Source organism: Lepisosteus oculatus, chromosome 5, assembly GCF_040954835.1.
Source record: "Lepisosteus oculatus isolate fLepOcu1 chromosome 5, fLepOcu1.hap2, whole genome shotgun sequence".
NCBI lineage: Eukaryota > Metazoa > Chordata > Actinopteri > Semionotiformes > Lepisosteidae > Lepisosteus > Lepisosteus oculatus.
Genome location: NC_090700.1, coordinates 44,720,751 through 44,736,095, shown reverse-complemented (window position 1 = coordinate 44,736,095; position 15,345 = coordinate 44,720,751). Strand labels below are relative to the sequence as shown.

General features: G+C 39.0%; 1 protein-coding gene across 7 annotated transcripts in view; it reads left to right on the top strand.

Annotated features, from left to right (window-relative positions):
- Window positions 1-15,345, top strand: part of LOC102693543 (guanine nucleotide-binding protein subunit beta-5) — a 47,630-nt gene that overhangs the window by 23,448 nt on the left and 8,837 nt on the right. For 4 of the 7 annotated variants that reach the window (XM_015342974.2, XM_006628657.3, XM_015342976.2 and 1 more), the window contains 6 exons: window positions 230-319; window positions 1,026-1,176; window positions 1,942-2,227; window positions 2,617-2,791; window positions 2,976-3,056; window positions 3,860-5,475. In XM_015342974.2, coding sequence (XP_015198460.1) covers window positions 230-319; window positions 1,026-1,176; window positions 1,942-2,227; window positions 2,617-2,791; window positions 2,976-3,056; window positions 3,860-4,012 — 936 coding nt within the window. In that variant the 3' untranslated portion in view covers window positions 4,013-5,475. Of the gene's footprint in view, window positions 1-229; window positions 320-1,025; window positions 1,177-1,941; window positions 2,228-2,616; window positions 2,792-2,975; window positions 3,057-3,859; window positions 5,476-5,916; window positions 5,989-6,883; window positions 7,027-8,348; window positions 8,461-9,256; window positions 9,394-11,087; window positions 11,130-12,211; window positions 12,289-13,014; window positions 13,148-15,345 lie in introns of those variants that run through there. The other 3 variants (XM_015342975.2, XM_015342977.2, XM_006628706.3) reach the window with 3 other exon arrangements.

The window sequence follows — 15,345 nt, the reverse complement described above, 5'->3', positions numbered from 1 at the left end:
ATTAGTGCTTCTCATTGTGGTAAAGCACTCTGTTGGAGGCTAGAATAATACCAGCAATTGTCATCATTGTAGTACTGTATGTGCTGTTATCCTCAAAGATTTGGATTCAAATAAATGTTTGTCTTTCAATTGACATCCTCTAAAAATACCTTTTTCTACTCTGATGTACATTATTCTCCCTTCCTTTTTTTGCTGTTTTGTTTCAACATAAGCTTGTCTTCTACTGCAGGATCACCAGGAGGATTTCGAGATGCTGTCTTTTTGGCTGTCTAATTCTTGTCACATGTTGAACTGTCTGAAGCAGTACAGTGGAGAGGAGGTACTATAAGACAACTGTGCCCTGGAAACAAATTCTTTAAAATAAATATAAATGAAGGAATTTTATCCAGGACACGCACAAATCTTTTAAATATTAACTGAAGGAATACTTCATGGTTCCACTACAAATGTAATAACCGTATACCAGTTGCCAATACAAGTTGGCATTAAGTGTTGCCATTCCACATATTGTGTTGGCAAGGAAGAGAAATCCAATATTGCAGGATGAAGGTTTTGTTTTGTTCTGTTTTGGGGAAATTCTTCAGCAGAGGAGCAGGAGGCAGCCTTGTGGAGACTCAGCTTTATTGAGCTCTATACACACAGCAGCACAGGGTTGGAATAACACTGCTAAGTTTTCTAACCCTTTTAATACATTATAGCTTTGTGTAGAATGTAATGGGTTCATTTGTTTCAGACTCTGGTTTTCATAATGCTCTTTGAAGATCTCTGCATCTCTAGTCAACCTATCAAGCCAACCAATTACTAATTTTATAAAGTCAGTTCATACTTTAATAGACCTATATGCAGTTTGGAGACTGATACAGGGCTGCATAGTTGAGTTAACATATTCCAGTAATTATTTCATACTCTCCACACTGCAATTAAACACTAACTCTATATCCTTGAACACGTGTCGATTTTTATATTTGTCCCACTTCAGTTACAATGCATCCAAATACAGTGGCTAATTATTTTTCTCATTAAAGGAATTAATGAAACACAACACTCCACGCCAGAATAAGAACTGCCTGAGAAATTTCGACCTGTCTGAGCACAGGCAAATTTTCAGCGACTTGGCCATCCGTATCTACCATCAGTTTATTTCGGTCATGGAGAACTGCTTAATGCCAATGATAGGTGAGCGAAATGGATGGATGTTAAAAACTTCTGATGATCAATATCATACTAAAAAAGTCTGATTCATACTTCAGAAATATAGCATGACTTGCTCTTGTAGGGAAATTGTTTGCTAGCAGCACTATGAATCTCATTAAGCAAAATATGCTGTAAATACTTATAATAAAGCTAAAAGGGTTACACAGTTTGTTTTATGTTAACTGTGACATTATCATTGTGCTTGGCGTTCATTTTAAAAATATACTGTAACCGTTAAGACATCTTAACTTAAAGTCAGTTAAGACAATGTAACATTAAGACATTGTTATATGCCATAAGTGGCTGACTTGCACAATGTGTGCAATATTGTGTGTATATTTCACTTCATCAGAATCATGTACCATGAGGTCCTTACTTATTTAAACCTTACTCACACACTCCTCCAAGCCGTACTTAAGCACTCGGAAAACTTCATCCATCCATCCATCCATTTTGTACAGTAACCTCTTCATTCAGGGACACAGAGGAGCTGGAGCCTATGCCAGCAAGCAAGGGATGCAAGCCAGGATACAACCTGGACAGACACTGGACAGACACTGGACAGACACTGGACAGACACTGGACAGACACTGGACAGACACAATCACCCCAGGGCTAATTTTCCCAGGAGCAAATTAACTTACCGGTGTGTTTTGGACTATGGGAGGAAACCGGAGCACCCGGTGGAAACCCACATGAACACCATGTTAGAAAAATAAAACTAATTCAGTGTTCGTTTTGTCCCAGTACCTGGAATGCTGGAACATGAAAGTCTTCAGGGCATTTCCAGCATGAAACCCACGGGTCTCCGCAAGCGTTCAACCAGCATCTACGAGGACATGGAAGTCTACACCATCTCCTCCATCCTCCAGCAGCTCAGCTACTTCCACAGCACCATGTGTCAGCACGGCATGGACGCCGAGCTCATGAAGCAGGCCGTGAAGCAGCTCTTCTTCCTCATTGGAGCGGTCACCCTGAACAGTATATTCCTCCGCAAAGACATGTGCTCCTGCAGGAAGGGCATGCAAATCAGGTGGGGAAAAAAACTCACAATTGAGATTCCACAAAATAAATGGGAAATGCATGCAGTCAGCCCCCGATTAAGCCATATGTGTTTATTCCATTAATTCCTAGGCACTGACCTAGGATTAAACAGAAGCCAGCAAATGGATCATTAAAAAGTTAGGATATTTCTGACAGAATAGTGAAAACATGGCAAGTCTAATATGCTACACTGTTTTAATCTCCCGTCACACTTCAAAGAAAATAATTTTACATTCTGTATCACACCCACTTATTAAAAAGAACTGTTGATTGCACATTTTGTAATCTGATCTGTTCTATTCGCATCTTCACTGTATTTTTGTTTCTTGGCCAAAGCTGACACTTTCCCAAGCTCAAATTTGCATTTTTATTTTGCAGATGTAACATTAGTTACCTGGAAGAATGGCTTAAGGAGAAGAGCCTGCAGAACTGCAATGCTATAGACACTATGGAGCCTCTTTCCCAGACAGCATGGTTACTCCAGGTCAACAAATCAACAGATGATGATGCCAAGGAAATCTGTGAGCGATGTTCTGGGCTTTCTGCTGTGCAGGTAAAATCTGGAAGCTTTGAAACATTTTTAAACTGCTACAGGCTAAGGATTAGGTTATAGTGCAAGTTAGATTACAATTCTAACTTTGAATATCTAACTTTTATTGACTTCATATTTATTGACATCACATTTCATGTGTGCACTTTTCTGTTTTTAAATGGATTTGTTTTTTCTTCTGTAACAGATTGTCAAGATTCTCAACTCTTACACCCCTATCGATGATTTTGAGAAGCGGGTGGCACCATCATTTGTACGCAAAGTACAGGTGAGAAAATTCCACATACTACTACAGTATTATACATCTGATCTTACAGTTTAGACGAAATTCAGTTGTGGGTAACCAGGACATAATTTAAGGAGCATGAGGTGTCTGGAAAAATAAACAGTAGCTGATCTCTTCTTTCACTGCTGATAGTATGAAAAATTCCAGAAAGACAAAGGATTACAAATGAGTCCTCTTTTTAACTCATTTTGTTGCAAGTAGACAATCAATGCAAGACTCTCATCCAGCTGTTTCAGGAATGATCCTAGAGAATTAGCTTCAACAGTACTGTTGGGCAGTTTGTGCCAGTCTTTCACAATCCTTTGAGTCAAGTCCTAAATGCACTTTCTTTTCACTTCTACTTGTCCTGGTTTTCCTGCTGGTACTGAAGTAGTCCTCCATGTACACTTTTGCAGCAAGTCTTATCATCATTCTATACATTCCACTTCTATATGTGTTAAATCAGATTTTATCAGAGGTGTAATGGGTTTTTATTAGACACTATTCATGTAATAACAGAATTCCATTTATATTTAAAAGTATTTTCAATGCCCGTAATTTGTCACTTCAGGATAAACTTGCTTCCCATATGGGCTATGAAAATTGGAATTGTTTTCATTACAACAGATCAGTGTAGTTCAGTCTATGAACTTCATACTGTTCTGTTATAAATAAACATTTTGGTGGCATTGCAAAACCACAGTATTTCAGGCTGGAAGGTGGTGATGCTGCTGTTGTAAATATAAAGTATCTTAATATTCTAGAATAATATTGTTTTCCTAACCTTCTCTTTCCTTTATTCCTAGTCTTTACTGCAGGGTCGTGAAGGCACATCTCAGCTCATGCTGGACACCAAGTATCGCTTCCAGGTCACTTTCCCGTTCAGCCCCTCCCCACAGGCCCTGGAGATGATCCAGATTCCCAGCAGTCTTAAACTGGGCTTTTTAACCAGGATCTGATGGCTGTAAACCAGCAGACCTGTATGACCCAGTAATGGATCTCTCTGCTTTTGTGCAAAAAAACAAAAAAAAGCTTATTTTTAGCCTCAAAGACACAGGTTTTTTAAATTACAAAACCGTATTATTAATGTATTTAAAATGTTTGGGAAGCAGCTTTAGTATGTAATGAAGTTTAAATCTTCTTTTTCTTGCTCTCCAATCAATGTTTTAGACTTTTTCACCTTCAGGTCATTAACAAGTGTTTTAAGTGTGTCTTTTAAAATTTGAACAAAAGTAAACCCATGCACTGCCTTTTTCAAACAGGATGTCTTGGTGTTAATATTACTAATCACAGTGGTATTTAAATTAGTAAAGGGTCCCAGGTTACGTTTTTAAAATCTCTGCTGGTTATTATCCTCATTACCAGAGCTTTACTAATGCAGAGGAATGGTTTAGTCAGCTAAATAATGTATGAAGATCTTGGCTTTTTAACCCAGCTTCCATTAATGTATTATTTATTATCTTTATACTGTATTGATCATGATTCTGATTGTTTAATGAAGTACTTCCTTAATGAGAATTGTTTCATGGCCTGCTTTAGATTTAGTATTACACCCCGCATTACACACAAAAACAAGAACTTTTGATCATAATCATTTAATGAAATCTAGTAAATTTGTATATTATAAGCATTAAGATATTTCATTTTACAGAGACTATAGGGATCTAATTATATAACTTATCCATGTATGTAGTTTTTCTGTGTTGAAAATGTTGTAAAAAGTGGGCTGTTACTGCTGGTTATATCTTCAAAAGGAGATTTAATGTGTCATGTTATTTTCACTGCAAAGAAGTTAAACTGTGAATCGTTACATTCACAATTTTGCACTTTTAATAGCACATTTTACAGTTATGCACAATTGTACACATTTTGTATATATAGAATGTACTTATTACCTTTATTCACTGTGCACCATGTGTTACAAGTCTTAATGGGAGATCCACAAATTGTATCAGTGTAAACATTTCACCTCGTGGCAGAGAAAACCACACCTGTCATATGTAGTTGGAATATTTTTCAAACACTGTTGATCCTTTATAAAAAGTCTGTTAAACTGAAACAAAATGCATTGTCCCTCAGAATCAGTGCTTGATCAGAAAACAACCTGTTGCATATTACCTTTTTACTAGTGCCTCAACTGCTACAGTTCCACTTTGGTTCAAATGCTTTTCTGCAACATATTTGGTCTGATAACTCTGCATTAATATGGAATTTTCTACAATAATTTTGCAGAATATCATCATCTTTTTGTGTCAGAACGCTTGATTTTCTCATCATGGTGTATTATGAAAAACTCTCTCTGTGATTATAAATGTCTTTCCCATTATCATCCTTGTTTGTTTGGTTTTTTTTTAGCTTTTTCTTTGGGAAAATCCTATCAATTTAAAAATGAATGTGTTTTAATAAAGATGTACTGAACTTTTTCCTGTGAGATGGTTTTAATAGTTTGTGCTTTTGCCAACACTTGTGCCTTAATATTTTTAACTGGTGGGAATTTGATTTTTGTTTAGGTGCATTTTGACAAAAGTAAAATAACAAAATCCAGTCCTGATCCAATTCTTCCTCAACACAGTTGATTTGATTTTGTTTTAGCAATTGTAAGCGATTACAAAACTTAAATGTCATTTCCATGGTGTTTATAAAACACTTTTATAAGTTTATTGAACTTTTAAATATTTATGCTAGAATGTAAAAAATTGTATTCTTGTATAGTCAATTGTGCCAAACTTTTCTTAATGACGTTTCCTATCTCTCTCTATATAAGATATAAGGCACTTCAGCTCCAAGCAGCAATGCGCAGGTGTTGCCAATGTGTAGCCAGATCTTTAATACCCTCTAAGTAGCTTACAAGTCAGTCCTTCATATTCAATTCTCTTTACCCCCTGCACATAAAACGCAGCCTCTGTAAAGACACAAAGAGTTCTTCTCGGACAAGGTATTATTTCTTCTTTTAAACCATAAAAGCTAGTTTTTCAGAGCTGTTGATATCCGATTTCAAATTGTACCAGTTCTGCTTTGCTCATATTACTGACGAGATAAATCTGGATCTTGGTTGTACTTTTGTACAGTATGTTTTCAGGAGGTCGTTTTTAATTCTACATTACTTGTTCGATGGTGGATAATTGTGTTTATTGAAATTAGAAAAAATATTTAAAATAGTTTTTTCAGTTAAAAACTGCAACCTATGTATATGATTTTGTTGATTTGTAGTCTGCTATGACTAAATGTGTTTTGTTTACATTCTGAAGGGTTTGCTTTGTGCTTGAAGAGACTTTTTTTATGTGTAATTATCTTGTTGGAATATAAGATGTCTTATTTTATATAATGAAACATGCATGCTAACGTATATTCTGGAAACGTACCAGAAGAGTTTCCAAATTATAGAGCAGAAGGTAGTTTTATGAGGTAAAATAGTTTTCGATCTTTCACGCGTACTATGTACAATACCTCATTACTCATTACTCCCTTAGACACTTGTATGATTTATTTATGCACTTCAGCATCTCATGACTTTACGTTCATGTGAGCGCCCTGTTCAGTAGTATATAAACATTCCAGTCGTTTTAAATGTTTACGTAGAAAGGCACTGCTGATGCATAGTTTGTAAGCTGCAGTGTAATTCCCCGAAATAGATTTACTGCTACTTTTTGCTTGTATTCCTGGCCCTTGATCTGGATCAAGCCTTTGGAAGGGATTTATTCTCTGATTATCCTGCAACAGCTATGGGTTTCCGTGGCTGAAGACTCGGCTCAAGAGTAACGGAGGACAGGGATACATGAAAAGAATGTAAAATAACTGGGTTCTCTTTTCCATTCACGTTTCCTTGACAGGCGTGAGAGTTTCCAGGATGTGTGACCAAACGTTTCTCGCCATCAACTTCGGGCCGTGTGACAAATGTCAAAAGACAAAGCCCCTGATGAATATATACATCAAATCGGAGCCGATCAACTACTGCGCGCTCTGCGTGGAGCTGGTACGCTTTTCTTGTCCGGGCCTGCTCTCCCGGAGCCTATTCAATTCTGTCAGTGTGACAGCCATTTGCTTTAGAGGTCCCTGACTTTCGTTTTTCACGAAACATTTTACGTGTGTTTGCTCTAACCCTAATATCCCAGTCCACTTCTTCCCTTCTACCGACCCTCTCACATTTTTAGCTAGAACATAGGGAAGTTACCACAAGGGACTGACTGAAACTAGAGGCAAAGGAATGTGCTGCACGCTTTACTGAGACATGGCAGTCTCTCTTCCATTAATGAAGATTTCTGGATTTCACATGGCTTGCCTGCCAGAGGGAATTTCCACGGCTTCCCACAGGAAGTCCTTACTGATTGTAAATTATGTGGTTTGCCGTATCACTCTGTTGGCGATGCCATCTTGCTTTGAAAGATTTTCATTTATGAAATGTTAATGGACTGTAATTTTTTTTCTCACCAATACTGTACAGACAACTGACCTATGAAAGGAAGTTCCTTAGGAAATATGTATTAATAATACATGAGACCGTTTTATTTTTCTTAAAGTTTTGTGTATTTCCCAGGGCAAAAAGGCTGTCTGTCCTTAGTTCTACAAGCGCAGAGCCTTTCCTGCAGGCACTGCTGCCAGATTAATGAAATACAGCAGCAGCGCTCCATAGACGTAAGCTAACGCTTATCAATCTTATTCAACTGTCCAGAGTGCTTGCGCCTGACAGCTGACACATGCCTTTGAGCTGCCCTAAACAGAGTTAAAATACCAGATGACTCTAATGGCGGTCACTTGTTCTTGTGGTGATAATAAAAAGGATACCATTATCTTCTCCTTCGAGCTTCAGAGTTGCTGTGTAACTTTGGCAACCAAAACTTGCATAGATCGTTCTTTTCGTTTAATGTTTACTACTGTGAAAGAAAGAATAACGACAAACCGCTATATTTTAGCTGATTCTGAAACGGCGTACATGCGGATCGAGGGTAACACAGATCGAGGGCTGTGTGTTTTTTAAACATGAAAACGATAATGTTTGCAAATCTGGTCCGGGTGGACGACTGTGATATTTTCGTAAGGGTGGGCGAGGTAGATGGAAAACACACAATCTTAAGTGAAAGTAACGCAACATCATTCCCCTTATTTCTATATTAAACATAATGTACCAAAACACTACGGACAGCTTTAGGAGCCTAGAAAGAGCATCTCCCCGGTGACGTCAGTGCAGCTGCATCAGCTGCGAGTCCTGGGCTGAGGCTTTAGTCAGGCACAACACTACTGAAGCCAACAAAACATCTCTGTTTTTCACCCCCTTCCCCCCGTTGTGCTCACCCGAAGATGGCTACCGAGGGGCTGCAGGAGAGTGAGACCCTGGCATCCTTGAAAAACGAGTCGGAGACCCTGAAGTCAAAGCTGGAAGAGGAGAGAGCCAAGCTGCACGATGTTGAACGTGAGTGCCGGGGATGAGAGGGGCCTCTTAGAAATCACAACATCCACCCCTCTGCTTCCCGAGATCATGGAGGCAGCCTGAGGGAATGAACCGCTTTTCTGACATTAGATCAAAAGGCGAAACGCAACCTCGGCTGAGACTGTGTCACGGCTGTGTTTCTAGCGTATACGTCAATGGCTAATAAGGTGTTTGTTCATCGAGTTATAGAATTTTTTCCAAATGCGAATTACGGTATGCATTTACTCTATATTTCTACAGTATATGCTGCGAGGTAATCGTTTGAATATCATTAGTGCGTATGAACAAATAATACCCTGTTGTCTGATGGCTATAGCGCTGAAATGAATTTGCAGTGCCAAACAGACTCTATTAAATTAGCTCAGTTAAGGCAGTTTGGTCGTGTGCGTGCTACAGTATATTGTATTGCTTTCAGGTGCAGAAATACCTTCGCTTTCCCGTCTGTTACATACACGGCAATTTGGGGGGGGGCTTTCGTAAAACGTACAGTATATGCACTATGTATAAAACACTCCGCCCGATGAGATTTTTAAACTATTTAAAATCCATTTTCATCTGAAATATAAGGAATTGTCTCATCAAAGTGAACAGCGCCTCTTGCTGCGTTTTGACCTAGGTGTTTTTTCTGTCACGTTAGAAATAGGGTCACATTTAAACCACCTTTACTTGCATTTTTGAGTTTTGCAATAGCGATGGTTGGAATGACAGAAGACCATTTTGAGCAGGAAGCTCCCGAGCCAGGTCTGTTTTTAAAAGGTGTTTCTCGCTGCGCCCGCAGTACACCAGGTGGCGGACCGGGTGGAGGCGCTGGGTCAGTTTGTGATGAAGACCAGGCGGACCCTGAAGGGCCACGGAAACAAAGTGCTGTGCATGGACTGGTGTAAAGACAAGAGAAGGATCGTGAGCTCTTCCCAGGTGAGGACTCGGGGCTGCGGGTGGCCAGATATAAGCGGAACTGCCCGGAAATGAATCTGAGGGATGTTATGCCTTCAACCGCTAACCTGAGCAAATTATCCGCAGTTTAAATCATTCAAGAATAAAGTATGTGAAAAAATAAAGAGGATCTATTACCCATTTCCCGGTACTTCACATATTTCAATCAGCTTGTGTAGCCACTTTTGAGAGTCATTGAGACGTCACTGTCCATGGTCCTGATCTTTTTATTTTTATTCAAAATTGAATTTAATCACTCTTGGCCTACTTAAGGAATATAGCATGTGGCCAGAAAGAGAAGGCAATTTTGATTTCTTCTGATGGTGGTGGAAACCTTTGTTTTCTTTTCCTCTGGTTCATAGAAAGTTTTGATGATGGAAAACACAAAGAACAGGTAAATGAGAATGATAATGTTTTGGGTGTTTTTGTTGCTCCAAAGGTCAAGTGTTACAATGAAATCAAGCATTAAAATTTTAGATTGACAGCTGTAATAATGTTGGGTGGCTCTGATGTTGAGAAGGATGGCATTTATAAAATAAAAAAGTCTAGTATTCACTGAAATACTATTATGTATACTGTATAACTATATAGTATTATCTTATGTGATATAGGATTATGTCAAAATAGAGTATTGAAACACAGGTTTTTCTCATAGAATTTAAAATATTCACAGGCTTATCTTTTTGTCTCAGAGGGTGAAAGTTTTATTTGTCACCTGTCACCGACGTGATTTATTAAAAAGTTAAAATTTTCTTGCGTGCAGTTTTCCTGCCGAAGCACAGAAATGGTTTGCTAATGCAAAGCAGGACCAAAGATGCTGAATTCGCACTAAACCATCTTGCTTTAGGGAGAGCTTTTTTCTCGAGTCAATAAGATGAGCACAGTGGTTAGTACAAAGGATGTAGTGGAGCTGCAAACCCATTTAGTACAGACTATAAATGGAAGGTGATTTGAAATGGAAGTACCGCAGGCTTTTGAATTATAAATATTGCATGAAAACAGTGGGGACATCTTAAACACTGGTGAGGGCTGCTTCCGTTGATAAAAAAACGTGAAGAAGAAAGAAACTAAAGAAATGTGTGTTTTCCCGGTTCTGCAAAAGAGCAACACGGTCACAGGGATTACGCCAATTGCTAAGACGAGCCATAAAAGCTCATTTATTTCAAGTGAATTGATGGAACTGTCCATCCATTTTCTAGCTGCTTTATCCAATACAGGGTCTGGGAGAGCTGGAGCTTTTCCCACCAAGCTAGAGGTGCAAGGCAGGGTACATTCTAGACAGGGCGCCAGTCCATCACAGTGCACAGGCCAATTTTCCCAGGAGTCAGTGAAGCTTCCAGAATGTTTTGGACTGTGGGAGGAAACCAGAGCACCTAGAGGAAACCCGCATGAGTATGGGGAGAACACACCGTACTTGCACACATTCTGCACTTTGTATTGAACCTTAATTGTTCCAGAACTATTCAGATAAAGAGTTATCTGGCTGAAGGGTATTAACCCTGTGCTCCATCTTGATTCTTAATAATAAAAATATGCCTTTTTTGGGATTATGTGTATCAGCACCTTTATAATGTTTTTGGGACCACATTTTCAAAAGTTATTCTAGTTTGAATATAATTTTCCAACATATTTCACTCCTGAAGCCCAACAGTGTTATTTGTTTTATTTTGTCACAGGATGGAAAAGTAATTGTATGGGATGCTTTCACAACCAACAAGGTAATACGGATTTATTCTATTATATGAAGTTGCTGTGGGTGAGAGGAGAGAAAGTATGAGCTGAGAACTCAATGTGGTTTTATAGATTTCATCATGACAAAAATGCCGCACCTTACAACAAAAACTTAGCAATTCCTCTACCCATTTCTGATGCTCATTTCCTTCTGAGGAAAAGCAGGACCGGCAAAAACATAGCCCTTCTGCAAATATAATCAAACTTTCCTCTAATGGTTTTCCAAGTGGTTACTACTTTCCAACACTAATGTAATTAGCTTTTATTTTTTAGATGAACAACATCTAAAGATAAATGTTGCCCGATTATGTTAGATATACTTTATGTACCTAGATATTATGAATAAAATGGTATAACTTTGCATCAGATTTAAGCTTGTCAATTCCCGATACTTTCTATGAGATAATCCAGCCATTTTCTAAACACTTTATACAATTCAGGGTCACAGGGGAGCCAGAGCCTGCACCAGCAAGCAACATGCACAAGGTGGGATATACCCTGGACGGGACACCAGTCCATGGCAGGGTACACCCAGACACAGACACGCACACACTCACACCAGGGCCAGCTTCACAGAACCCAATTAACCAGCAAATCTTTGGACCGAAGGAGGAAAGTGGAGCACCTGGATCATATAAACTCTGCAATGTTAGCACTCCAGGAATTGAGGCCCAGAGCTGCAAGGCAGCTGTACTAACCCCTGCACCACCGTGCCAACTTCTCTGAATATTAAACTGTACGATTACAAATGTGATCTGACATTAGTGAAACATCCCTATCATTTGTAAGGATTCCACAATAAACTTAGAACCCGCCAGCTCCTCATTTATCCTTTGAGCATCTGTGTATCAAGAGGTTGCAGCAGTAAAAACTGCCCTCTGCACTTTTGTTGTACCATCCCAAAGTGTGCATTGGTGGCTGCTTTATTGGCTGTGATGTCTGTTTTATTGTGAAGCAGGTTTTAAATCTGCCTGTGAGTTCAAAGAATTGTATTGTTGGAATGACTTATTTGTTCTCTGACCAGTGTGTGGGTAGCTTGAAATCCATGATCATAGTGTCTGTGTTCCAGGAACATGCAGTCACCATGCCATGCACCTGGGTAATGGCTTGTGCGTACGCACCCTCTGGCTGTGCAGTAGCCTGTGGGTAAGTCACCTCTTTTCTTAGTTTCCAGTGGAGCAGTACCTTTGCAGTCGGGATATTTCCTAACTGTTAAACACCCTGGAACTGATTTAAAGGTCTGTTAGAACTCCATTCATTGGCTTGTATTGTATTGAAAAGAATCTTCTCTTTGTATGTGATCCCAATTTTCTCAACAGGTTCTGCTAGTGAAATCAAGAATGCTTTTCTTGTTTTTGTCTCTGAGTTTGCATTCTTCCTCGAACAGTTACGCACCTGAGCTTCATGGCGTATTTAGTCTTCATAACTGAAGACAGCAGAGCAAATAGAAAGAGAAAGGTATTCACTATCTAGTCACTGCTTATAAAACAGTTTGCTGGAAATTAAAGCTTAGTAAAAACACCCTGAAATGATCATTGGGGTATGTGCCCTATAGAATTGAGTAGGTAGGATTATAGAAGCACATAATTAAAAGTAAATCGGTGGAGCCCTTTCAGCCTAGTCTAGTTTGCATGGTTTCAAGTTACTAATTAATCCCAGGTTTTCTTCCAGCTTTTCTTTGAATGAACCTATAGAATCAGTTTCATAACATGGCTGTGCAACCTGTTCCAGGCACCACCACCTTTGTGAAACGATTTGCTTCTTTTTCTCAGTTCCATTTTCTCTTGATTCGGAAACATTCTACTGTGCTAATGTTGTAACAGCTACAGCTCACTGGTCACACTAACTCTTCCTTCACCCTTGTCTTTCCAGAGGTTTGGACAACAAGTGTTCAGTGTATCCACTGACTTTTGACAAGAATGAGAACATGGCTTCAAAGAAGAAGTCTGTGGCAATGCATACCAACTACTTGTCAGCCTGCAGCTTCACCAACTCTGACATGCAGGTAGGAGCGTGACAGCAGCCAAGGTACAGAGTATGAGAAGACTACATTGCTATGCAAAATTGTGCAACGTGGCTTCAGCAGCTGGTTGAGGATTTTAGAAGAATGTATGTATGAATGTATTTCAACTCGACCATTTATATAACTGATTTATAGGCCTGCAGAAGGTAGTCGGCTCCTTGCCCATTCAAAAATTGTTACACACCTGCACTGAACATTTCTTCATAAAGTTTAAAACTGCTTACAGTGCCATAGTGAATTTCAGCCCTCTGATAGCCTACTGAGTTCAAAATGTGACAGGGACAATAACTTACTGCTTAATAATTCATACAGATTAATGCTGCACATTTTTAAGATTCTCCTGGACTCTTTGGGACCTATGTATAGTTTTTCATTTGCAGATATCTGTCATTTTAGTACTGGTACACAGATCTGTAATTCATTATTTAGCAGGGCCATGGGGACACCATGTGAGTGTTGCATACAAAAACTTCTTAATTTCATTAATTGGAGATCCTTTCAGGTTTTATGTACTCAATCCATCACCCACAGAAGAGGTGGCTTGAGTCACACAGTGGGCTGATTCTTAACAACACCAACGCACAACATCAGGTATCGACTGACAGCAAACAGCTTAGAGCTGAAAACAATACAAAGAACTAGGTTTAGTGATCTTGAAACACCCCCTCATTACTAGACCACATCTGTGTGCTTAGTTACGTTTCCCTGTGCAAACCCAAGGCCAATAAGAGGAAATGATCAAGAACTTATGAGAATACCACCTCATGTGATTTTCTAACCTAATTATACATGTCTAATTGAGAAATGTTAATGCTTCCTCTTAGAATCTATAATTAGTTGAAAGAAAAACCCTTTTTGAAGATTAACACTTGCTGGGTTTTTCAGCCCACTAATTTGTGATGAGGTGGACTTTTACATTTTTAACGTACTACAAACTACAGAAGTCAAGCATTAATATATATATATACTCAGTCTTAAACATATGACATTATTTATTTTATAAATTAAAGAACAGTCTGAGAAGCCTGGAGAATCTTCCATGAAAATCAGAATTGCAATCAATCTTTGACTTCTAAGGTCACCTTGTTTTAAGCTCTATTCATGACACATATGTAGTAATATTGAGCAATATTTCTAGATGGCCTCTTTTGAAGATAGAACAATTACTCTATGTTAAAAATGTATCTTTTGTAGTGGGAGCTCCAGATTGTTCCAAGCCTAATATTGTCTATTGACCAAGAAAACCCGAAGAGAAATTGTGTACTTTTCTTTGGCTTGATCACAGCAGTTGTCATGACAATACCATAGGCCACTGGTTTGGACAGTGAGAGTTTGATTTAACTAATTGAGATTGAATCCTTTTGTGCTGAAAAAATGAGTCATGCCTCATGAAACCAAGGACATCCTTTTTATTAATGAGTCCTTCAGTGGATTGCTCTGGAGACCCTTTTTCTGTCTATTTTTAAAAAGCTTCACTGGCAGGTCAAGTTTTGTTTGTAGACGAAAGCTTTTTTACTTTTAAATGTATATAAAGATCAGAATATACATGTTTAGAAGATGTGTTTTGTTTTTTTGCAAATTTCCTTTCTCGGTGAGACCTGCCAGTCAGGAAGTAGTGAAGTAGTGAGATCTTTCAAAAACTGCTGATTAAACAGAAAGAATAAGAAAGAAATATCAGGCCATTTTCCTTCGTGGTGCTTTGAAGCCTCTTGGTCACATGCTCGAGATGTGGGTCTTATTAGTCATGGCTCGTTTAGCAATGCTTGTGTGTAATGGGATATCAGTGCTGCAAAGCTAGGCCTGCCACCACAAGCTCCCCATGTCATACCAGCACTGAGGGACGTGGGTAAAAGGTGATGGGAACATGTGTCAGCCTGACGTGCAGATGGACGGTGTGAAACCAGATCAAAGGCCCCGGGCAGTTATTTACTAAGTCTGGAGCAGCAGAGCACAGGGTGAAACAGCCTCTGTCATTTGTGGCATCTTAGATGAATGTGAAGTTAGGGGGATTCGTCCAGTGTAAATGAGTGCTTTTAATTAAATGAACTAAAGCACTTTCAATGGCATGATTAACACTCAGTCTTTCCTTGGGTCATCTTACTTCACGCACTGTAGGCTCTCTTTATCTTTTCACACTGGAGGGGCACCATTGAGCTCACCATCCACTGAGATGCAGTCTG